We start from the raw sequence: 25,728 nt of genomic DNA, 5'->3' as shown, positions 1-25,728 counted from the left end.
GTGCCTGATCTTAGTATGCTATATAGTATTATTTCAGTATTACTAGAAACAACTTATACATTATATCCCCTTGCACTTTTTCTTTCAGTTGTCAAAATGTCACCATTATTGCTGGGATTCTAAGAAATCTCTACAGATGCCTCTGATGACATCAGAAACAATTGGTTCTAATCCTGTGAACTCTCTTGTGAAGAAAGCATGCGACTCCTTTGGTTTAGAGGCCATATCTTTCAGGTCATCCAGAGGTGCCCAAGCCACACCAACAGAGAAGATGGTGATACCTACAATGGAAGTATTTTTAAGTCAATTAAAACCAAGTTCCAGCTTATGTATAAAATTACATGTATATATTTTTCACATATTAGTACATAGTTGCAGACAAAACTGCCTTGTAATGCCTGAAGAACTAAATCCCCTGTACCAAATTGTTGGGCAGGTTTTAGCAGTAATCGTGATGAGAATGGCTAAACAGTTTGGTCAAAACCACAGGTTTTGCCATCACTGCAATTTACCACCTTAACATTTGATGAAGTTCAACATCCATTCATGATAGTACACAGTAAGCTAGAAAGAGAAGGAAGCTTTCTTAATCTGATAATATCTAAAGACAAATAAGAACAAACCCTACAGCAAACATGCTTAGTGAAATGGTGAAAACTCCGAGTTTGGCATGAGAAAGGACCGCCTGTTCTCATCACAACTAATTGTTATACTGGAGTCATAGCCAGTATAATAAAGCAAGAAAGAATGACACAGAAGATGGGATATATAAATGATAAAAGTTTTCTAAGGTTCTTGCCTTGTCTGGGGAATGGTGACGAGTCCTCTGTGAATGATAACTTTCTCCCATTTCAATATGTGTTGCATTAGCAAATTGGCCAATAGTAAGAAATTGACAGGGACTTCTCTGGTGGCGCAGTAGTTAAGAATCTGCCTGCCAATGCAGGGACACGGGTTCAAGCCCTGGTCCGGGAAGACCCCACATGCTGCGGAGCAACTAAGCCTGTGTGCCACAACTACTGAGCCTGTGCTCTAGAACCCGTGAGCCACAACTGCTGAGGCCCACATGCCTAGAGCCCATGCTGTGCAACAAGAGAAGCCACTGCAGTGAGAAGCCCACGCACTCTGCAGCATAGAGTAGCCCCTGCTCGCAGCAACTAGAGAAAGCCCACACACAGCAGTGAAGACCCAATGTGGCCAAAAATAGTTATTAAAAAATAAAAAAATTGACAGTCTTTAATCCCAAAGCAAAAGTTTTCTGATGATGAAAACAGCCAGGGACTTTCCTGGCAGTCTAGTGGTTAAGACTCCATGCTTCCACTGCAGGGGGCTCGGGTTTGATTTCTGGTTGGGGAACTAAGATCCTGCATGCTGCACAGCACAGCCAAAATAAAGTAACAAAAATAGCCAAAAAGAAATGTCTATGAAGTGTAGACTACCATCTATCTACTGGAGGAAATCCCCCATAAAATTTTGAGAGTTTCTGAAATAGTTACTCCCTTCTATCCACAGCTTCATCACCCTTCTAGTGGTATACAGTGATCAGAGCTGTGAATACTTAAGACATAAAGCAGGTTTCAATGATGTAAAAGCTACTTGAAACAATTACTGATTTATCATCACCAGCTAATCCTCCCCTCTCCCTGGCGAAAGAAGTCAAAAAAATTTCTCCCCTTCAGTTTTCTTCACTTTTAATTCTACATTCAAGCTCAGATTGTCTAGCTCAGGCCCAGTATATAATTACAGTTAAAAAACCAAAACAGCTGTGCCCTAGCCCTGAACACCTGTCCATCTTCTGGCTTTTGTTAACTTTCACTTTGCTATCACTAAAGGATAACTTTCATGAAAATAGTGCGGCCCAACCTCCTGAAGTTCAATTAATCACATAGGGAGAATATATTTGAATTTATTTAGTTCACCTTATGTAGCCTGAATCCAATCCTGTTAACCATAAATGCAGTAAGCTACACTTTTAAGGAGTATGATAGCAAAAAGGTCTTCAACATAACTTAGTTGAAGAATACATTAAGACAGATGTATAAAAATAAGCCATTGTATATATAGCTTAAATTGCATGTATCCATTCTCTATTCTACTTAATAAAAACAGTATTCCATCAATACCTATAAAAGTACACAAGTGCATTAGCAGAGGTGCTAATAAATGTATAAAAGGAAAAGTCATTAGGAATTAAATAGGGAAAAGAAAGTACAGAGGAGTATAGAAAAATGTAAGGCTGTTCATTCCCCCCTCCCAAGTTAGCATTTTTGTTTTTTAAATATTATTGGACTCCCAATCACTCCGTTTTTATCCCAGGAAAGGGAACCTCAGCTTTTTCTTGGCCTGTTGCTCTCAGCAACACACATGCTAATGTCTTCAGGAACTAGTGGCCTTTGCCAAAGGTAATATTAAGGTTGGGGTAAGAGAAAGAACCTTTTTATACCCTTTTATAAGTGTTTCATTATCTCAAGGGGGAAAAAAGACACTGAAAAGGAAATCTAAGTGGAATAGGGTTAAAGTCTTAATTGGTGATCTTAGAAAACTCATGCCAGACTGAAAACTACTAAAAAAAAGTATAAATTATCAAATAGCAGATTCATAGTAAGTTACGATAAACTGTAATTGTGGGGTTATATATTCCAAGTTTGAGCCAAACATGAACACCTGTAACATATTTCCTTGACCTATGACATAGTTCTCATGGCAATTCTCCCCAAAATGCAGTGGTTAGGTAAGGATTCAGCCAGACTTGCCTGGGTTTTGTTTTGGGTTTTTTTAGAGGATTACAAAATCTTTATTTTTTTACTTTTTTGGCCACATCACACAGCATGGGGGATCTTAGCTCCCCGACCAGGGATCGAACCCACTCCCCCTGCAGTGGAAGCGCAGAGCCTTAACCACTGGCCTACCAGGGAAGTCCCTGCCTGGATTTTAATACTGGCCCCTCACCACTTACTAGGTGTGTGATTTGGGGAAGTTTGTTTCCTTATCTGTAGAATGAGATTTAGTAGGGCTGCTTTGACAATTAAATCAGTTAATATTGGGTAAAACTCTTAGAACAATGACTGCCATCCTGTAGATGTTTGTTCAATCAAACACTTAAGTTTATATTTACTCCTAAAATTCACTGAACCTCTCCCCAGTTCCCTTCCCAGACAAAGGACAAGGACCTTACCTGCATCGTGTGCAGCAGCAGCAGGCCCTCGAACATCATCATAGGACTGCCCATCTGTGACAACTACCAGGAAGTTCTTGTTGGGACTGTCCCTCATGGGACCAAACACATTTCTAACAGTGAAGGAAATGGCATCACCAGTAGCTGTCCCACCACTCATATAGCGGATGTTTCTGATAACGGCTAGGACATTCTCTTTGGTGCTATAGTCAGTGAAACTGAATTCTGTTCGCTGATCATAGGTGAACTGTACGGCAGCTATCTTGGCACCAATGTCTGAGATTTCAAAAGTCTTAGCTATGTTGGAAACAAATTCAAGCATGAGGCGGAAATTACTTTCTCCAATACTACTGGAGCCATCAACTAGAAAGGCGATGTTCACTGAGTTATAACAGGTCTTGCTGCACATCATTTGCTCATGAGTGCAGAGCTTCTGTACCAGAGGTTTTACGTATTTTGTGGTGCCAAACCAATTGGGCATGTGGTAAGAGAAGAAGCCATTATTCCGACAGACAGCCTAATGGGAGAGACACATAAAAGATAACCAAAGGAATCAAAAGTTGTTTCTTTAAAATTAAGAAAACATTAAATCTTGAATCTTCAAAGTTAATCCAGATATGGGCCAGTCAGCACTACGCCTAGAGGTCCAAAACTGAATCACTACTATAACAAGACACCTCTCAACTCCTTACCTTGTCAACAAATGCAACATCCTGAACCATTCCCAGTTCCTCAGGGATAGGCTTAGCCACAGAAACTATAAATACATTGACACCAAACTCTCTGGCCACAATGCCTGCTTCCTCGATGTCATCAGAAGGCCAGCCATCAATAAATACCACCACCACTTTGGGAATCCCTTTTCTCACTCCGGTGTCTTCTGTGAAGAATTTCTGGGCGGTGTGCTTCAGGGCTTTTCCTAGGTTTGAAAAAGAAGCAAACTGGAACGGCACCACTGCTCAAAATGACACTTCTATTTCCCTGTACGAACTTGATGCCTCCAAGTTTAAGAATTTAACTTATATAGAACTCAGTTCTTTAACATATGCATCAGATGGGAAAGTTTAATTATCCATCATGCCTATTTTTTGTTTTCACAACCCACATTTCTTCCCCCATCACCTACCTCCCAGAGCGTTACATTTCCTTTCCTTACATCAATCACCAGTCAGAAACAGAAACCTGACTCCCACTTCTGTACTTGTGCTCTCTATCTAGCTCCTTAGTGACTGATGAGTACCTCTACGGACTCAGAAAAAGAAGTCTCCCCTCAGAAGGTCCAGCATTCTATTCTAGTTCTTTCTGTCACATCTGCATTCATTAGATGAGTCTGTTGATCTCTGCTTCTTTTAAATATTCTAAACAGGTACTTCTCTAAAGTGACATCTGCCCTACCTGAGGATTATAAGTCACAATGTCTTATATTTTTTTTAAATGAGCAATACCAATAAACCCTTTGGTACATTTTCCATTATAAATTAAATATCTCAGATATCAAGTGCAGACCTAACCAAGATCAGTACCAGGAAGAAGAGTTTCACTTCTGCTTATATAAAATAGCATAATACTGTCTTACATGTCTGATCATTCATAACCCTCTCTGTGTTACATCCCAGATGCCAAAGTCTACTTACCTGTATTGGAATTACCCCCTCTGAAACCTACTTCCTTTATGGCAAACAAAACATCTTTGGCTGATGTAAAGTTTTTCAAGTAAAATTCTATTTGGGGATGTTCACTAGGCAAAAAAGGGAAAAAATGTTATCCAGGGAGAATTGGAAATGTAAAACAAACAAGCAACATTATATACGTTAAAAAAAGTCTTTAAATTGGACAATGCCTAAGTTTCTTAATTCCACAGCATACAGCCAACTAGGGTATATTGCATCCTTACTTGAATTTTTAGGGTTCTTTCAAAAAATGTAACAAAAACAATTGCTACCTTGAGGGTTTATTGTATTCTGGGTAATATGCTAAATACATACTACATGTATAATCTCATTTCATCATAACTGTACAAGGTAGGAATTATTATCCCTATTACATAAATGGAGGCCCAGAACACTTAGGTAATTTACCCAACAAAACATAACCACATTTTAAACTCAGGTTTGTCTGGCTCCTAAACTATATGAAGCACCTGAAACCAGGTGGCTCAGGGCACTGGGCTTAATGGAAATCTGCAGAGTTGGGCACCAGATAGTTGGAACATAGCTGGGTGTGAGTCTAGGTCTGCTCCAGTGGGGGACCTTGGAAGCCCTGAATAGTCTGGGTGTAATAACCCAGGTCTATGGTCAGAAGAGGCAATTTCAGTGACACTAAGGCCAACATTTTTAAAATGAGAAAACTTACAAGCAAACAAATTATAAAGTAGTATAATATTGAATTTTTCTTATGATAAATGATATTGATATTTGCTAGTCTTACAATTATGTGTATTTTAATAGATTTGGGATTTTTCATATTTAATAGTAAAAGAATTTCAGCTTTTATAACTTTGTGTTCATTAGAGACCATGTTGAGTGGAAACAATTAGTTAAAGCACAATTTGTTGTGTTTAAAATTTTTAGATAAGTCAAAATTTCATCAGTGCAACATTTTAAGATCTTAGCATTATCAATTGCCATTAAGTCAAGATTTCTGAAGGAAATAGCACTCATTGTATTTCTGCATACCTGGTGGCATGATTTCTGTATACTTGGTGTAATGGTTGGGTCACAAAATCCGTTTTCATGAGTTGATAACCTTTTCATTTTTATGGTCACTTTTCAACTATCCAAATTATTATTTATGAGATTTAGTCTTATCTTTGCATCCTTAATGAGACATTCTCTTATTCTACTTAAATATAAACCCTTGACATAGTTTATCTATTCTAATGTTCTTCCTAAAATAGAAAAATCATAAATCAGGAAGTTTATAAAGAAGCTAGTCTTTGTATGCATCTACAAAGTAGTGTAGCTTTCCTCTTGAAAAAGAGTTAGGTAAAAACAGCAAAGAAAAAATATTAGAAGAAAAATATTGAGGGGAATTTGCCCTATGAGATGTTAAAATATACAATAAAGCTTCAATAATCAAAGCACTGTAGAAAAGATGTTAGAATTAGCATATGGATCAAAGAAATATTTGTCTAAAGTTATAAATTGATATCACAAATGAATGGAATAAGAAGCTCATTTTTTTTAAGATATGGGACAATGGTTAAATTATGTATAAAACAACAAAAAGATTCTTACACCAAAAAAAATTCTAAGAACCAATTGTAAAAAACAAGATAAGAACAAATGAAATATAAATATTTGTAATACTACTTGTGACACCCTTACACACAGCTGATAGTAGTTTAAACTGAATCAACTTTCTAGAAAGCAATTTAACTGTTTATTTCAGAAGCCTTAAAAATGTCAGAACCCTTTGACCCAATCTCACTTCTGGGAATCTAGCCAAATGAATTTATCAGTGACGGCACAAGAATGACATAAGGATGTTCAGCACAGTGTAATTGTGAAAAAACAATAGAATAGTTAAATAAATCATGCTAAGGAACATTATGAAACATCATTTTTTGAAGAATATTTGTGATACTGAGCTCACAATGCTCAGTATTGTGAGCATCGGTATTTTGATGCTCAAAATAATGAGGGATTAAAAAAGAAAGCAGGCTATAGGACATTTTTATAATCTGAGCTTTTGAAAAAGAAATACACACATATGTACCATCAAATATTTTCTTAAAATACTGAAAGGAAATACAACACTTTACATTGATTATCTCAGAGGGGTATATTTGGGAAATTTGTTTTCTTTGTGTTCTATATGTTTTTCAAGCTTTCTCTAATGAGCATGTTATAATCCTAAAAGACATCAATAAATACTACTATACAATAAATAAAAGGTTAAGCTTCAGATTTCCGATCAAGGGAATATGGAAAGAGCTAAAAAGAATAACGACCGAATACGGAGGAGAAATAAACATCACTGCTTCCTCCTTCAGCGAAGAGAAATTAGGAATTGAGCAGAGCAGATGTGCAGAAGTAATCTGTACGAGCAACAAGCCTTTTAGCCTACCTTCTGGTCCTCAAATAGATAGCACATAATTCTCTAAATCCTTTTATTCCAAAAAGGAAGCACTTATACTGCCCAGTCTGCTCAGGCAGTCTTAAATTCTGACTTTATAATTTGGGAATCCAGACGGTCCACACCTCAATTTGTTTATATTGAACTGAAATGAATGTACCTACTAAAAGGATTGATCATTTGTCATCATTCAAGACATCATTCAAGTCTCCTCCCATTTTAACAAGGTTGGTACCTGGCTTGAACAAGGCCCACGTGCGGTCCTTCTGTTCCAATTCCCAACATTAGAGCCACTTTCCCAACAAAATTCTTCTGTAGATTAAATCGGCGTTGCCCGATATTAAAACTTCCATCAATCAGAAATGCAATGTCTGCTTTACAGTCTGTGAACACCCAAACAAGTCTTTCCATTAGCAGTTTCAAGAGAAGGGAGGGAGAGAGAGAAAATGTTATATTCCCAAATGGATATTCGAACTCTTACCCTTATTGCCAGTTTTCTTCTCCGGTGTTTTCTTTAGTCGTTTACCTGAAACAAAAAAAGCACCTGGCATTAGCAAAAGGAAGACAGTTCCATAGAAAGAGACCACAAGGGAAAAGCTCATGATAAGGAGTGTCATTCTTGAAAATACTTTTTAAAAAAATTAATTTCCTCATGATTTTCTGGACTAGGGAAGCAATACCCCAACAAAGAAACAAGTCAGGACTGTAGTAGACCTACATATTTAATAGGCCTCCAATCCAGGACTTTGACATCCCAAACCCACAGTTGAGGTAGGATTGGAAACTCAGAGTTAGATGCTAATGTTCTTAATTTCTTTGACTTTAAAATTGCCACAGTTTTAGAAAGGGAGATCCCTGGCTATTTCTCAAATAGACACGCACTCATTTCTTTTATTCATATGACAAATGGAACTAGAAGTTCATGGTACTTGTACTTAGACCAGTTTCTAGGCATAGCTTATCAAATCAGGGAGAAATGGTAGGACTTCAAGAGAATGTCTAGTAGCAGAATTTATAAATGAAAATAAAAGAAGGATAAGGAATTTGAAATATAAAATTGAAAGTTTCCCTACACAATATACCAGTAAAGATATTTGCTTTGTGTTTCAATATTTTAATAAAGGAAAGCTTTTATCAATAACACTTATTTATAACTTCCTAATGCTGTGCCAGGCAACTAGGAGATAGGTTCCATATTTCATACCTATTGCTGGACGTGCTGTGGACACTGCTTGTCCTGTGGCTTCCTGGGCACCACTTTTGCCTTCTGTTAAAATAAAGAGAAGACTATTTTTTCCTCTTCCTTCCTTACCATCAAAGCATAATGAATCTAATTTAGGGTTCTATAGGATGATAAATGTAATAGAGTGATGGCAATTGCAAGGGTAATTGCTGCATGCTAGTTTCAAAGAACCAAAATGGATTCTCATGTATTGTATCGTATTTTTAAAAGATCACCATAAAATGAATTCACATTCATTCACCCGGTTTTTTGAGTTAGGGTTATTTGGTAAATGTCAGGGCATTCTGACTGCAGGCAATTCAGTTTTCTATTGCCATCTTCTGACAGCAAGATAATTTTTCCCCCATTTACCCAAGTTTGGCTTGAGTGTGTCCTTAACCCTTTGGATCCCCTGACTCTAACCCACAGTTGACCCTTCCAGTCTTGATCACAAGTTTTTCCATCAGAGTCAAAGAGGTTGAGCTGAGAAAAGCAGAAAACTTTTTTGGGGGTTGGGGAGACAATATTTACACAAAACTAAGAACACTTTAATTGTACCCACTTGTCACTGTGAAAGAAGCAGACCATCTGGAAAGCGTCTGAGACTGGATGCCATTGGCAACTACTGAGGAATAGTTTTCTCGACCTGGTAGGCTATAGATTCGTACGGGTCCCCCTGAGTTGCTGATTACCCCCCTGCAACACAAGGATAACAGCTGAGACTCTATCCACACTTTTTCAGGGGCATTTGACTGACTTATATTGCCATACTGCATCTATTATTCTGATTAATCAAGAAAATAGTTCATCAGGGAAGCCATCTAAGGATGCTGTCAACCTTTTTAAAAACTTGCTTACATAGGTACAAAATCTGCCCAGGGAAATGGTTTTGTGCTGTGAAACTTCTTAAATGTTAATAAGGACACACTTGCAGTTTCCTGTTCCCTACAGCTCAGAGGATCAGAGTTAAGAGCGCCAGTTTTCTAAAATACCTTAACTACATGTCCTTGAACTTCATTTTTTTTAAAAAAGTGTCATACTGGCCATTCTCTCACAGGACAGCAGAGTGGTGATGAATATGGGCTCTGGAGGCAGACCTGGGCTTTCAGTCCCAGCTCTGGCACTTGCTAACAGTTGTGGCCTTGGGCAAGATACTTGACAACTCTCTGAATTCAGTTTCCTCATCTGTAAAATGGGGTAAAATTGTACCTACCTTGTACAGCTGTAGAGTTGTCATGGAAGTTAAAATAATGGCTGTCATACAGTAAAAACTCAGTAATATAGTACATGATTAGGAATGTTTTTAGAATCACAGGACTCTAGCTATCCAGAAATAATGCAATTTGCCTTTAGTCAGAAAGCTTCCCCTATGTAGTTGGTGACTCAAGGATATCCAGGAAAACCTTAAAAATGTGTCCATCTTCTATGGCCAAAATTGGTACCAAAAGAAAGAAAAGGTGGGAGGGGGTGTCCAGATGGCTAAAGAGAAAGGGAAATAATCACACTTGCATTTCTCTCCCCTTGGCATGTTGGAGCTTACCTGTGGACGGCGGCACCACAGATGCTTGATACAGAAGCATATACTATGTTCCCAAACACGGAGAATTCCTCCAGAGGGCAACCCCCTGGACAGAGCACATCTGCTTTTTCTTTCCTGATGTCCAGGCCTCTGGTAAAGCATGTGATAGCAATGGGAACTGAAGAGAAAGGAGAGAAGTAAAAACCATTCTTAGGACATTTAGGGAAGTGGTGGTGGGGGAACTAGAATATGAGATTGAAATTTTACTTCCCTAATTTATTTATTTATTTATTTATTTATTTATGGCTGTGTTGGGTCTTCGTTTCTGTGTGAGGGGTTTCTCTAGTTGCGGCAAGTGGGGGCCACTCTTCATCGCAATGCACGGGCCTCTCACTATCGCGGCCTCTCTTGTTGCGGAGCACAGGCTCCAGACGCGCAGGCTCAGTAATTGTGGCTCACGGGCCCAGTTGCTCCGCGGCATGTGGGATCTTCCCAGACCAGGGCTCGAACCCGTGTCCCCTGCATTGGCAGGCAGATTCTCAACCACTGCGCCACCAGGGAAGCCCTACTTCCCTAATTTCTACACTTCTTTTTAAGAATATTGATGTAGGTACTGTTCCACACCATTCCAGATTTTAGCAAGCCAAAAATCAGTTTTCCAATTTAATCTAGTTCTCAGACACTGTAAAGTCTAATGGGAGAATTTTAGTTCTTATCAGTTTGGAGATACATAATTGGAAATATATCAGAATTAGAAAATAACATTAGTCATTGACCATTTATTAATTCATTCTAGAAATATAAGAACCTCAACTCTGATTACAACTGTGTACATAGTTGCCTGAGGTGAAGATATTAAATCTGGGTTGAACCTCTGAGGAACAATTTTATAGACACATGCACAAATCTAAGTCATCCGTTGCTTCTGAGGGCCATTTATATCAGTTTTCTTCAAATGCAGTGCATAAAAATTATATTTTAATTTAAGCAAACCAGTAAAAAGATGCTTCACTTTACAGAACGTCATTTAGCTCAATCATTCATTTTTCAGCTGAAGTAATTAAAGCCATGGGGTTATTTTGCCCAAGGTCACACAGCCCAAGGAAAATTCTGCAACTCCTGCAGGACAGGAAACAGAGAAGTTAGTCCGTTCAGAATGGATCATTTTAATCTGAATTGAACCTGCTTATTTCTGCTCCAGATCTGTCCAGAGAGATATATCAGGCAGTGAATGCAGTTTTAGAAAGCACTGTTAATACTCTCAAGTTTTACATGGTCAACCCGACTAATAATCATAGTTTTTACTACAAAAGATGTTAGAGACAAGCCCTTGGCAACATGTAACAAGATAACTTAATACAACATATTAATTCATCAATTTACTGTGACTATTAAATTGAGGATAATGTTATTAAATACTATTTTCCAAACACTGGAAATTATGGTTATCCAAACCTTTTTGAAACAGATGTTATCCAAACGTTTTTGAAACAGATGTTAATCATTAAAAAAATTTTTTTTTCTTTTTCCAAGACAGTAGTGCTGTCTGGTCATACTGCCCCACTGAGAAGCCTGCCTCTAGCAAGGACCCTCTTCTAAGAGCACTCTGTGCCCAGCTGTGCCCTGGACTGTACACCTCCATGGAAAGGAAGGCAGGACGCCATGGAAGGTACAGTGCTGATTCCTTAGCTCTGAAACACTCTAGATTGCTGGGCAAGTTAAAATCCTTACCAAGAACAGTAACCTCATACCTAGGAGTTTCATACCTGTTAGCAAACAGCCTTAATTTTCCTCCCATTTTCGAGGCACCAGAGGCTCTGCCTTTAGCTGCCAACACTGACTTTAGTGTTTGTGTGAAGGGGCACTGAATACAGCCCTCTGCAATACTTACCTTCCTTTCTCCTTTCAAGAAAAATAAAGGATAGATTTTGAAAAAGAGTTTGCTTTTTATGTTGTATAAAACACACCGAACCACACACCCTGACTCGGACTTCTACGTGTGGAACACACTCTTTTTTAGACTCTCTCGAATATGAAATGAGCCCGTAAATGCTGCTTTTTTTTTTTTTTTTTATAGGGGTCAAACAAGATGGGACAACGACGTAAGCCTCTTTCACTCCCGAAACCTCTCTCTGTCTCTCTGACAGTCTGAAGGCCTCTCCCTGACCCCAAACTCCGCGGAACACCCGGGACTACGGCGCTCCTCGGTGGGGCTCAACGAACACCCCCAGCCTTGACCTTCTGCTGCCGCTGCTTCGGCTTGCTGGGGGGAGAGGAAGCTCCGGGGTTGTGGGTGTGGATGGGGGGAGGCTTCCTTCTCCGCACCTTGTGAAGAACGTCCCCATCGGACCCCAGGAGTCCCTTCCCGAGGGAGAAATGGGTAAGCCGGAGTAGATGGGCTGTAGGTATGAATGGGGTGCGCCAGGCAGCAGTTCCAACCTTCGCACCCTTCTAGCTCCGGCCCCCGGCCAAGGCCCAGGGGCTCCATCTGAGTGCGTTCCTACGCGCTGGCCCGCAGCCCCTCGCACCCCCCGGAGAGAGCCCCGCTCCCGGACCCGGGAACTCGCAACTCACCGGCTCCCTCGCTGCCCGCAGGCTCTGGCAGCAGCAGCAGCAGACAGACACCTGCGAAGAGAGGACAGCGCGAGGGCTGGTTCCAGCCTCCACCTCCACCTTGCTTGGTGCGAGGGGAAGAGGGCGGTGAGGGCCGCGTACCCACCAAGGCAGAGAACCGGGATCCAGGCTGCAGACATGGTAGTCTAGGGGCTGCTCAGACCTGGGAGAGAGGGAGAATGCAAGGGAGGCTCCCCGAGAACGGAGACCCCTACGTCCTCACCACACCGCGCCCGCCTCCCGCCCCCTCAGGGATCCCGCACCCCTCGGAAACCCAGGGGAGGCCGAGGAGAGGAGGAGACCGAAGAGGCCGCTGCCCGGGAGCTCGTGCCACTCTCAATCTGGAGGCGACGCTCCGGCTGCAAATCGAGCCAAACCCAGAGTCGAGGTGCAACCCCGGACCAGGAGGAGGGTGCACTCTGAAGACAGACAGACAAGCTGGGAGCGACAAAGGGGAGACACGAACAGGCAGGCGTCAGGGACCCGCACGCCCGCGCCGGGCGCCTGGGGCTCTGCACGTGAGTCGAATCCGCCCGGCTGCGCCCGAGTGCTGAAGGCGCGGCTCCCACGGCCGCTATAAAGGCTGGGCCGCGCGCATGAGCACTGTGCGGGGGGCGCGCGGGGAGGCGGCGCGCGGGGAGGGGGCGCGCGGGGAGGGGGCGCGCGGGGAGGGGGCGCGCGGGGAGGGGGCGCGCGGGGAGGGGGCGCGCGGAGAGGGGTCTGGGAGCTGGTCCCCCGGGACCGGGCGGCGGCCGTCCAGCTCCGCCCTCACCCCCTCTCCGTCCCGGGGTGAGGCCGCGCCGAGGCGCCACCCCGCGGCGCGGGACTCGGCCACCTGGATGCCGCGTCCGTCCCCGGGGGAGGCGCGAAGGCCCGGGGGAGGGCCGGGGACCTCGCCGGCCCCGGCGTCAGGGGGAGCAGGGACGAGCGTGGGGCGGCGGCGGGAGCGCGCGGGGAGGTTGCCCGACGTGCGGCGACCGGGCGGGGCTGCCTGAGGGAGCTGGCCTCACCCGGGCTGGGGAGTGGTGGTTCCCCGCGCACAGTCCCCGCGGCGCCGGGAACGCGGGGCCCCGGAGAGCTACCAGGTACACGCGGCCTCAGAACAAACTTCCCAAATCTGTGCTCTCGTTGAAACAAAGTTCGTACTTCTGAAGTCACGTTTAACCTGGGATAAACGCATGCCCTGTATTTGTTAGAAACCCCATCAACGGACTGGTTTTTCTTCGGATTTTAGGGATCCAGCCTTCCGACTTTGTTTCTGCCACGGTCGGATTTTCCCCGGGGGCTCCATTTACTGTCCTGGGTAGGGCCACGCTTGGGAGGTGGCCCGGACCCTTCCTTACATTTGCCTTTTCTTCTTTTCTAGATCAGGAAGGATTTATGTCTGCCTTTCCAAACTCCCAGACCTGGTGTCTGTTGGGATTGCACAGATCTCAGATTTGGTAATGTGCTCTTCCACCCCTCTCTTTCTCTCTCATCCTGGTAACTTTTCACATGAGGAAACGAGAGAAAGCAGAATTCACGGGGAGTGTAAAGTGACACAGGACCTGCAAGGCAGCTGAGGAACCACCCCCAGACGCAGGAGAGGGGGCACGATTTCGTTTTTTAAAAGTTTTATTTAGTCCAAAGAATAGGATTTTAGTTAGGTCTAAAGAATAACCAATAATTTATATACCATAAAATCCATCCCTTTTCAGTGATTTCCACAATTTTTAGTAAGTATACAGAGTTACGCAGCCATCACCACAATCCAATTTTAGGACACTTCCAGCACCCCTAAAAGGATCCCTTCTGGCCATTGGCAGCCAATCCCTTTTCCCGCCCTCAGCCCTAGGCAACACCAATGTACTTCCCGTCTCTAAAGATTTGTTTTTTATGGATATTTCATATAAATGGAATGATACAATATGTGGCTTCTTTTACTGAGCATAATGTTTTTAAGTTTCATTCATGTTGTAACATGAATGAGTTCTTCCTTCCTTTTTATTGCTGAATAGTATTCCTATACGTTTTATGTTAGGAAGGAAACACACCACCACCACCTGGAAGCCAAATATGGTAGTGGTTTTACAACTATCCTTTCAATCTGGAATGAGTCAGTATTGCACCAGGCAGCTGGGAAGGGGGGGGGGGGGGCGGCGGTGTTGATTTCATTCCCTTTACTATCTGAATGTGTTTTGGAGAGAAAGAGACTGAATAACATTTGTGGACCAGGAAGTTTTTTTTTTTTTAATTAATTAATTTATTTATTTATTTATTTACTTTTGGCTGTGTGGGGGTCTTCGTTTCTGTGCGAGGGCTTTCTCCAGTTGCGGCAAGCGGGGGCCACTCTTCATCGCGGTGCGCGGGCCTCTTACTGTCGCGGCCTCTCCCGTTGCGGTAGCACAAGCTCCAGACGCGCAGGCTCAGTAGTTGTGGCTCACGGGCTTAGTTGCTCCGTGGCATGTGGGATCTTCCCAGACCAGGGCTCGAACCCGTGTCCCCTGCATTGGCAGGCAGCTTCTTAACCACTGCGCCACCAGGGAAGCCCGACCAGGAGGTTTTTGATTCTTATTTTCATGGCTGCCTTAAAGATTTAATCCCTCTCATGGTAGAGAGAGTTGCCCTTTTCTTAGAAACCCAGCAATCTAGCCACCACCCCTGATATTTTCCTTGGGAGAAATGTTAAGCCTTCAGGACCATTAAAGCTGTCTTTATCATTATTGTTTGCTGCGTGTCCTCAGTCAGGTTTGGATAACCTCCTCCATTTAGGCTGGGCAAATTGTAGTGATGCTATCTAATTAGGGAGAGTTCACCTCCTGGAAAAAGGCTAGCACTCCACAGCTCAACCCAAATGGCTAAAAGGTGCTGCTCTGCAGAACTCCCGCAAGGCTCAGCCCTCCTGTGATGTAATTTCACCGAGCCATTTTAGCAGAGTCAGAACTATGCAGCTATTTCCATCATCAACCCTGAGTCTGTGACTATTAAAAAATAAAGGAAATACCTCACTGAGTTTCATTGGTTGTTTACCCAAAGATGCAGTTTAATTATTTTGTTTTGAAACATTTAAGAGAAGTTAGTCTTTATTTTTCTATTTTGAAAGGCCAACCATGGAGAGTGGGGATGAGATTTCTCATTCTCACTTAGTTTGTACCTCAGGCTCACCATAAGTATATTGAGTAAAAAAATATCTGAACTTAAGAGGTAGTTGCTTCTGCTGTGGAAACATCTGAAGAAGAGAACGGGAAGTCAAATAAATCTGGGTACGATTGACTTAAAAAGACAAATTGTTAAAATTATAGTTTTGTATTCAATTGGATAACATTTCAGGGTATTGTACTTCTAGGATGCCTAGTTAGTTTATCCTGCTTTAATTAAGAGTATTTGATATTCAAATTTTAGACTAACTCTCTGTAGAGCGTTGGATTCCTAACTGGGCTGCACAATGGAATCACCTGGGGAGCTTTAAAAAGTACTGAAGCCTGAGTCCCACCCCAGAGATTCTAATGTAATTGGTCTGGGTCAGGGCCAGGGCATTAGGATTTTTTAAAGCTCTCCAGGTGATTCTAATGTACTGCCCAGAGGGCCTAATACTTAGGTCAATGTTAGAGGTTAAATGAATAATTCTAATTTTTCATTCTTCTTTCATTATCTTTTCATTAAAATTCCACCTTAAATGTGCCTACTGCGTTCCCCTGTTAAAACATGGAAGCATCTTCTGGCCTGATGGTTCTTTGAAAACGATCCTTAACAGAAAGGTTGGAAACTCATTTTCAAAAGCAATTTTCCCTGAGTGTAGTGTCTGATCACATTTCTAACTTTGTGCAGAATGGGCTGGCATTGGGTATGGAGTGGGCTGACTCTCAAACTGATACCTTAGGTGGCATCTTCAGGCTTTAGGATGAGGCTGAAAAGAGTTTCTCAAGTATAGCTGGGTTCTCTGAGTGGACTTGGCTCATTGGTTATATGTAGATAACCTCTAGTTTATGGGTCCCCTCTCTTCTGTTTTTATCTAAGTATGAATCTGGTGTTACCCTGAAGTTTTTATGTTTTTGTTGTTGGTATTTTGTTTTTATTTTTTAAAGGAATATCAGTGCTGTCCCACGCCCTATACCTTTAACCTCCCCTGCAGACTGTTACTTAGCTATTGCAATGCATAGTGATTTGATTTTATTTTGGTTATGGTGATCTTAAAGTGAGTTTGTTCCCTTTTAGGAAGTGTATGTTTATCCTGCAGTATCCCATAAGTCTCTATGATTAGTTATAGAGCATAATCAGTTTGGAAACTCCTATCACCTATGTTATTTGACCCACATTGATGTTTATTTTGTATCCATTTTTACTGCTTGATTCCTTTCCATTGTTCACATGTGATACTAAGCAAGTATGTACATCTAGCCTTTCAGTTTTTGATGATTTCTAGCAATAGAATAAATGTTCACAGCCTCTGAGGAGTGAATATTAAAAAGTTGACTCAGAGATAGCCTTATGACCACGAGCAATCACTTTCTTTTTCTGGGCCTTAGTTGCCTTTCCTATAAAGTGAAGGAGATTAGACCAAGCGATTGGAAGGGACCTCTGACTGGCTGAATTCTGTGGCTGGGCAGATGCTCCCTGGGCACATATAGCCTTCAAGAGCTGTGCTGTTTCTGGGGTTTGGAAACCTTAGGAAACACTGACTGTGCCAACTACCTCCCAGCACTCATCCCTTCTTATGGAAGGTCTCTTGCTATTCAACTCTCACTGCTAAACCGTGGCCTGGATCATGTTTGCCCCTTACTTACCAAGAAGTAATGGAGATCACATTGCCACCAGAATGCCACCGGAATGCCCTCCTACGCGAGGAAAGCAGTGACAGGGAGCATAAATTCATTGTATGGGCCCAGCACACATCCCATGCAAGCTCGTGAAGGTGAAGGATCTTTCTCTCTTGTTCATCACTGCACCTCTAGTCCCCAGTGAAGTGTCTAGCACATAATAGGTACTCAAGAAATATTTGTTAAATGAATGAGTCAATCCCATTCTGTCTTGTCATTTGCTATATTGTTTTTTAAAAAGTTAACTTTTAAAAAAAAATTATTTATTTATGGCTGTGTTGGGTCTTCGTTTCTGTGCGAGGGCTTTCTCCAGTTGCGGCAAGTGCGGGCCACTCTTCATCGCGGTGCGCGGGCCTCTCACCATTGCGGCCTCTCTTGTTGTGGAGCACAGGCTCCAGACGCGCAGGCTCAGTAACCGTGGCTCACGGGCCCAGTCGCTCCGCGGCATGTGGGATCCTCCCAGACCAGGGCTCGAACCCGTGTCCCCTGCATTGGCAGGCAGACTCCCAACCACTGCGCCACCAGGGAAGCCCCCTAAAAAGTTAACTTTTGAACAGTTTTAGGTTTATAGAAACATCGATAAGATAGTAGAGTTCCCATATACCCCACACCCAATTTTCCCTGTTAACATCTTACGTTAGTATGGCACAGTTGTCACAATCCATGAACCAATACTGACACATTTTTTAAAATAAATTTATTTATTTACTTTTGGCTGCATTGCGTCTTTGTTGCAGTGCGCGGGCTTCTCATTGCGGTGGCTTCTCTCGTTGCGGAGCACGGGCTCTAGACATGCAGGCTTCAGTAGTTGTGGCATGTGAGTTCAGTAGTTGTGACGCACAGGCTTAGTTGCTCCATGGCATGTGGGATCTTCGCAGACCAGGGATCGAACCTGTGTCCCCTGCACTGGCAGGCGGATTCTTAACCACTGCACCACCAGGGAAGTCCCAATACTGACACATTAACTAAAGTCCGTATTTTCCGCAGATTTCCTTAGTGTTTACCTAATACCCTTTTTCTCTTCCAGGATCCTATCCAGGATACCGCATTACGTTTAGTCAGCGTGTTTTCTTAGACTCCTTTGCACTGTGACACTTTCTCAAATGTTCCTTATTTTGATGACCTTGACAGTTTTTTACAAAATTTATTTATTTTATTTATTTATTTTTGGCTGCATTGGGTCTTGGTTGCTGCGCAAGGGCTTTCTCTAGTTGCGGCAAGCAGGGGCTACTACTCTTCATTGCGGTGCGCGGGCCTCTCATTGCAGTGTCTTCTCTTGTTGCAGAGCACAGGCTCTAGGCATGCAGGCTTCAGTAGTTGTGGCACGTGGGCTCAGTAGTTGTGGCATGCAGGCTCTAGAGCATAGGCTCAGTAGTTGTGGCACACGGGCTTAGTTGCTCCACGGCATGTGGCATCTTCCCAGACCAGAGCTCAAACCCGTGTCCCCTGCGTTGGCAGGCGGATTCTTAACCACTGCACCACCAGGGAAACCCACCTTGACAGTTTTGAAGAGTACTGGTCAGGTATTTTGTACAGTGTCCCCCAGTTGGGATTTGTCTGATGTTTTTCTCATCATTAGACTGGGGTTATGTGTTTTGGGAAGGAGGGCCACAGAGGTAATGTAACACATCACATCAAGGGCACCTACTATCAACATGACTTATCACTGTTGATGTTGACCTTGCTCACCTGGCTGAGGAGTGTTTGTCAGGTTTCTCTACTGTAAAGTTGCTCTTTTGTTCCCCCTTTCCATGTTGTCCTCTTTGGAAGGATGTCACTATGTGTAGCCCACACTTAAGCAGTAGGGAGTTAAATTCAACCTCCTTGAGGCCAGAGTAACTTACATAAATTATTGGGAATTCTCCTGCAAGGAAGATTTGTCTCTTCTCTCCTGTTTATTTCTATACTTTTTTTTTTTTATATATATGGCACTTCTTCTCCAAAAGGCTGTAAGCTCCTTGAAGGCAGAGACCATTCCATGTGCTCCTCTATGTTCCCAACGACTTGCACGATGCTTTGGAGTACAGACTAGCTGCTCAGTCAACAGTGTAAAGGATGGGCCATAGCTTCCAGTCCTGGGAATTTTCTGCTGATGGCTTATCCTTCTTTCTCACTGTGAGATTTGGGCCAGAAAGTTGCATATTTGGTTCTCAGCAAAGGTATAATCAAAATGCTAAAATAATGGTGATCCTGACACTGTAACAAGCTCTTTATACGTGTTATCATAGAATCTTTGTAACACACCTGGGAGGTGGATATCATCCTAATTTCATAAATGAAGATACTAATGCCCAGATTTATTAGAAGACATGTCCCAAGTCACACAGGTAGAAAGCAGAGCCAAATCGGGGTCTCTAAAGCCCATACCTTTAACCACCAGATTATACCGTCTTTTCCCTCATAATAGCCAAATAAAGCCACATGGAAATGTTTGAATAAATGCCAGAAAGTGAGGGAAATGCCAAGGACTATAAGAATATGGAAAAGGAAGAAACAAATCCTTTAGTGGAAGTGCCTGGTAACATCTTCCAGGAATGTGTGGCCCTTGAAATCTGCTCTAAAATTAGTACATCCTCAGAGAAATGCATAATTGGTAGGTTAGCATAACAAAATAATTAGAAAATATTATTATGCATTCCAAACACAACACAACAGGTTCTGCTCATACTATTAACATTCAAGTCAAATAATAATTTCTTTTTTTAATAAATTTGTTTATTTATTTATTTACTTTTGGCTGCGTTGGGGCTTCGTTGCTGCGCGCGGGCCTTCTCTAGTTGCGGCGAGTGAGGGCTACTCTTCGATGCGGTGCGCGGGCTTCTCATTGCAGTGGCTTCTCTTGTTGTGGAGCACGGGCTCTAGGCGTGCCAGCTTCAGTAGTTGTGGCACACGGCTTAGTTGCTCCGTGTCATATGGGATCTTCCCGGACCAGGGATTGAACCCGTGTCCCCTGCATTGGCAGGCAGATTCTTAACCACTGCACCACCACAGAAGTCCCTTCAGCTGTTTTTAGATTGAGTTATTTAAGATCAATAGTTTTTTAATTGTAATAAAAGCTGTTACATGACTAAAGCTAAATTATTATGCATTAGGCCCAAGAGTTGCATTTGAGGTTTTAGTTTTCTTCCTTAAAAAAAATTGTTATGAAAATTTTCAAACATATGCAAAAAGTAGATAAAATATTTCAGTGAATCCATCTAGTAACCAGTTTGAACAATGATCAATTTATGACCCTGTTTTGTTTCTTCCATGTCCTTACCCCTGATTATTTTGAAGAAATCTCAGACATTATGATCTTGAATTTCTAAAGATCTTTCTGTAAGAACTCTCTTTTTAAATATAACAATATTAGTATTATCATACCTAAAAAATTAATAATTCTTTAATAATTAGCCACTTACGGTTTATATTGCTTCAGTTTCCTTACAAATTTTATATTTAAATGGATCATTTGCTGAATGAAGATAAAAATAAGGTTTATACATTATAATTATTTGATGCGTCTCTTAAGTCTCTTTTGATATTTAGGTTCTCCATCTTTCTTATAAAATTTTCTTTCTTTATCTGTTTGCTTTTTATTGAAAAATCCAGATCATTTTCTGTAGCTTTCCTCATGGTTTGTATTTTGCTGATTGTATCTCCATGGTGTCATTAAACATGTTCTGCTCTCCCCTGTATTTCTTATAAATTTGGGAATTAGCTATAGAGGCTTGATCAAATCAGGTAATTTTGTTGTTGTTCTTGTTGCTGTATGTATGTGTAATACTTTATAGATGGCACTTTGTACTTTTTTTCCCCTCCAAGGGAATCAGATTAAATTTATTTAATAAATAATAATTTATAATAATAATTTATAATAATAATTATATTTATAATAATAATAATAAATTTATAAATATTATTTATAAATAATAAATAAATTTTATTAAATTTTATTAAATCAGATTAAATTTATTTAATAAATAATAATTTATAATAATAATTTATAATAATAATAATAATAAATTTATAAATATTATTTATAAATAATAAATAAATTTATTTAACTGCCAAACTTATCCAACCATAGGACTCTTTAAAAAATAACAAAATCTCTTGGGACTTCATTAATCATATTTAATAAACAGTCGTCAAGTGGGTAAGAGTATCATTTATATTCTGTAGGACAGGCAGTTTGTACTTTAAAGCATCAGAGGTAAAATATTTCCTTTTGTGATGTTATCAGCCATTAGTAAGCATTGTCTTGATCCATTAATTTATTGGACCTTACAAAGTGGTGATATTCTTAATTTTAGCATTCCTTCTTCATTTATAATGTGGAGTACTTCTAAAACGAGACTCCTCTCTTTTTTTTTTTTATCCTGAGATACAGATCTTATGGGAAAGGCAAGATGAATGCTTCATTTTTTTTTTTTAACATCTTTATTGGAGTAAAATTGCTTTACAATGGTGTGTTAGTTTCTCCTTTATAACAGAGTGAATCAGCTATACATATACATATATCCCCATATCTCCTCCCTCTTGCATCTCCCTCCCACCCTCCCTATCCCACCCCTCTAGGTGGTCACAAAGCACCGAGCTGATCTCCCTGTGCTATGCAGCTGCTTCCCACTAGCATTCTATTTTACATTTGGTAGTATATATAAGTCCATGCCACTCTCTCACTTCGTCCCAGCTTACCCTTCCCCCTCCCCATGTCCTCAAGTCCATTCTCTATGTCTGTGTCTTTATTCCTGTCCTGCCCCTAGGTTCTTCAGAACCATTTCTTTTTTTTTTTTAGATTCCATATAGCATACGATATTTGTTTTTCTCTTTCTGACTTACTTCACTCTATATGACAGACTCTAGGTCCAACCACCTCGCTACAAATAACTCAATTTTGTTTCTTTTTATGGCTGAGTAATATTCCATTGCATATATATGCCACATCTTCTTTATCCATTCATCTGTCAATGGACACTTAGGTTGCTTCCATGTTCTGGCTATTGTAAATAGTACTGCATTGAACATTGTGGTACATGACTCTTTTTGAATTATGGTTTTCTTAGGGTATATGCCCAGTAGTGGGATTGCTGGGTCGTATGGTAGTTCTATTTTTACTTTTTTAAGGAACCTCCATACTGTTCTCCGTAGTGGCTGTATCAATTGACATTCCCACCAACAGTGCAAGAGGGTTCCCTTTTCTCCACACCCTCTTCAGCATTTATTGTTTGTAGATTTTTTGATGATGACCATTTTGACTGCTGTGCGGTGATACCTCATTGTAGTTTTGATTTGCATTTCTCTAATGATTAGTGATGTTGAGCATCCTTTCATGAGTTTGTTGGCAATCTGTATATGTTCTTTGGAGAAATGTCTATTTAGGTCTTCTGCCCATTTTTGGATTGGGGTGTTTGTTTTTTTGATATTGAGCTGCATGAGCTGCTTGTAAATTTTGAAGATTAATCCTCTGTCAGTTGCTTCATCTGCAAATATTTTCTCCCATTCTGAGGGTTGTCTTTTCGTCTTATGTTTTCCTTTGCTGTGCAAAAGCTTTTAAGTTTCATTAAGTCCCATTTGTTTATTTTTGTTTTTATTTCCATTTCTCTAGGAGGTGGATCAAAAAGGATCTTGCTGTGATTTATGTCATAGAGTGTTCTGCCTATGTTCTCCTCTAAGAATTTTATAGTGTCTGGCCTTACATTTAGGTCTTCAATCCATTTTGATTTTATTATTGTGTGTGGTGTTAGGGAGTGTTCTAATTTCCTCTTTTACATGTAGCTGTCCAGTTTTCCCAGCATCACTTATTGAAGAGGCTGTCTTTTCTCCATTGTATATTCTTGCATCCTTTATCAAAGACAAGGTGACCATATGTGCGTGGGTTTATCTCTGGGCTTTCTATCCTGTTCCATTGATCTATATTTCTGTTTTTGTTCCCGTACCATACTGTCTTGATTACTGTAGCTTTGTAGTATAGTCTGAAGTCAGGGAGCCTGATTCCTCCAGCTCCATTTTTTTTTCTCAAGATTGCTTTGGCTATTCACGGTCTTTTGTGCTTCCATATAAACTGTGAAATTATTTGTTCTAGTTCTGTGAAAAATGCCATTGGTAGTTTGATAGGGATTGCATTGAATCTGTAGATTGCTTTGGGTAGTATAGTCATTTTCACAATGTTGATTCTTCCAATCCAAGAACATGGCATATCTCTCCCTCTGTTTGTATCATCTTTAATTTCTTTCATCAGTGTCTTATAGTTTTCTGCATGCAGGTCTTTTGTCTCCTTAGGTAGGTTTATTCCTAGGTATTTTATTCTTTTTGTTGCAATGGTAAATGAGAGTGTTTCCTTAATTTCTCTTTCAGATTTTGCATCATTCGTGTATAGGAATGCAAGAGATTTCTGTGCATTAATTTTGTATCCTGCTACTTTACCAAATTCATTGATTAGCTCTAGTAGTTTTCTCGTGGCATCTTTAGGATTCTCTATGTACAGTATCATGTCATCTGCAAACAGTGACAGCTTTACTTCTTCTTTTCCAATTTGTATTCCTTCTCTTTCTTTTTCTTCTCTGATTGCTGTGGCTAAAATTTCCAAAACTATGTTGAATAATGGTGGTGAGAGTGGACAACCTTGTCTTGTTCCTGATCTTAGTGGAAATGGTTTCACTTTGTCACCATTGAGAATGATGTTGGCTGTGGGTTTGTCATATATGGCCTTTATTATGTTGAGGTAAGTTCCCTCTATGCCTACTTTCTGGGGGGTTTTATCATAAATGGGTGTTGAATTTTGTCAAAAGCTTTTCCTGCATCTATTGAGATGATCATATGGTTTTTCTCCTTCAGTTTGTTAATATGGTGTATCACATTGATTGATTTGTGTATATTGAATAATCCTTTGCATTCCTGGGATAAACCCCACTTGATCATGGTGTATGATCCTTGTAATGTGCTCTTGGATTCTGTTTGCTAGTATTTTATTGAGGATTTTTGCATCTATGTTCATCAGTGATATTGGCCTGTAGTTTTCTTTCTTTGTGTCATCTTTGTCTGGTTTTGGTATCAGGGTGATGGTGGCCTCGTAGAATGAGTTTGGGAGTGTTCCTCCCTCTGCTATGTTTTGGAAGAGTTTGAGAAGGATAGGTGTTAGCTCGTCTCTAAATATTTGATAGAATTCACCTGTGAAGCCGTCTGGTCCTGGGCTTTTGTTTGTTGGAAGAGTTTTAATCACAGTCTCAATTTCAGTGCTTGTGATTGGTCTGTTTATATTTTCTATTTCTTCCTGGTTCAGTCTCAGAAGGTTGTGCTTTTCTAAGAATTTGTCCATTTCTTCCAGGTTGTCCATTTTATGGGCATAGAGTTGATTGTAGTAGTCTCTCATGATCCTTTGTATTTCTGCAGTGTCATTTATTACTTCTCCTTTTTCATTTCTAATTCTATTGATTTGAGTCTTCTCCCTTTTTTTCTTGATGAGTTTGGCTAATGGTTTATCAATTTTGTTTATCTTCTCAAAGAACCAGCTTTTAGTTTTATTGATCTTTGCTATCGTTTCCTTCATTTCTTTTTCATTTATTTCTGATTTGATCTTTATGATTTCTTTCCTTATGCTAACTTTGGGGTTTATTTCTTCTTCTTTCTCTAATTGCTTTAGGTTTAAGGTTAGGTTGTTTATTTGAGATTTTTCTTGTTTCTTGAGGTAGGATTGTATTGCCATAAACTTCCCTCTTAGAACTGCTTTTGCTGCATCCCATAGGTTTTGGATCATCGTGTTTTCATTGTCATTTGTTTCTAAGTATTTTTTGATTTCCTCTTTGGTTTCTTCAGTGATCTCATGGTTATTAAGTAGTGTATTGTTTAGCCTCCATGTGTTTGTATTTTTTACAGATTTTTTTCCTGTAATTGGTATCTAGTCTCATAGAATTGTGGTTGGAAAAGATACTTGATATGATTTCAATTTTCTTAAATTTATGATTTGTGACCCAAGATATGATCTATCCTGGAGAATGTTCCATGAGCACTTGAGAAGAAAGTGTATTCTGTTGTTTTTGGATGGAATGTCCTATAAATAACAATGAATTCCATTTTGTTTAATGTATCATTTAAAGCTTGTGTTTCCTTATTTATTTTCATTTTGGATGATCTGTCCATTGGTGAAAGTGGGGTGTTAAAGTCCCCTACTATGATTGTGTTACTGTCGATTTTCCCTTTTATGGCTGTTAGCATTTGCCTTATGTACTGAGGTGCTCCTGTGTTGGGTGCATAAATATTTACAATTGTTATATCTTCTTCTTGGATTGATCCCTTGATCATTATGTAGTGTCCTTCTTTGTCTCTTGTAATAGTCTTTATTTTA

The 25,728-nt window shown here is 40.7% G+C and overlaps 1 protein-coding gene across 1 annotated transcript; it reads right to left on the bottom strand.

Annotated features, from left to right (window-relative positions):
* Positions 1 to 105: 105 nt before the first annotated feature.
* COCH (cochlin) lies at positions 106 to 13,149 on the bottom strand. The gene is made up of 12 exons (XM_061182422.1): positions 13,073 to 13,149; positions 12,713 to 12,769; positions 12,568 to 12,618; positions 10,015 to 10,171; positions 9,037 to 9,170; positions 8,457 to 8,519; positions 7,734 to 7,778; positions 7,488 to 7,635; positions 4,810 to 4,913; positions 3,868 to 4,094; positions 3,176 to 3,692; positions 106 to 281 (listed from the first exon to the last, which is right to left on the bottom strand). Exons 2-12 carry the CDS (start codon positions 12,744 to 12,746, stop codon positions 106 to 108), a joined length of 1,656 nt encoding a protein of 551 aa, XP_061038405.1. The 5' UTR covers positions 12,747 to 12,769; positions 13,073 to 13,149.
* Between the last annotated feature and the right edge of the window lie 12,579 nt (positions 13,150 to 25,728).

Source organism: Eubalaena glacialis, chromosome 2, assembly GCF_028564815.1.
Source record: "Eubalaena glacialis isolate mEubGla1 chromosome 2, mEubGla1.1.hap2.+ XY, whole genome shotgun sequence".
Lineage (NCBI taxonomy): Eukaryota > Metazoa > Chordata > Mammalia > Artiodactyla > Balaenidae > Eubalaena > Eubalaena glacialis.
Note: the sequence above shows the minus strand (reverse complement) of the source record. Positions and strands in the feature narration are given on the sequence as shown.

Coding starts and splice junctions, on each gene's coding strand:
- COCH (XM_061182422.1), bottom strand. CDS start 12,746: ATGTCTGCAGCCTGGATCCCGGTTCTCTGCCTTG. Junction 4,914..7,487: donor GTGGGCCTTGTTCAAGCCAG/GTACCAACCTTG, acceptor TTTTTTGCCTAG/TGAACATCCCCAAATAGAAT. Junction 3,693..3,867: donor ATGTTGCATTTGTTGACAAG/GTAAGGAGTTGA, acceptor CTCTCCCATTAG/GCTGTCTGTCGGAATAATGG.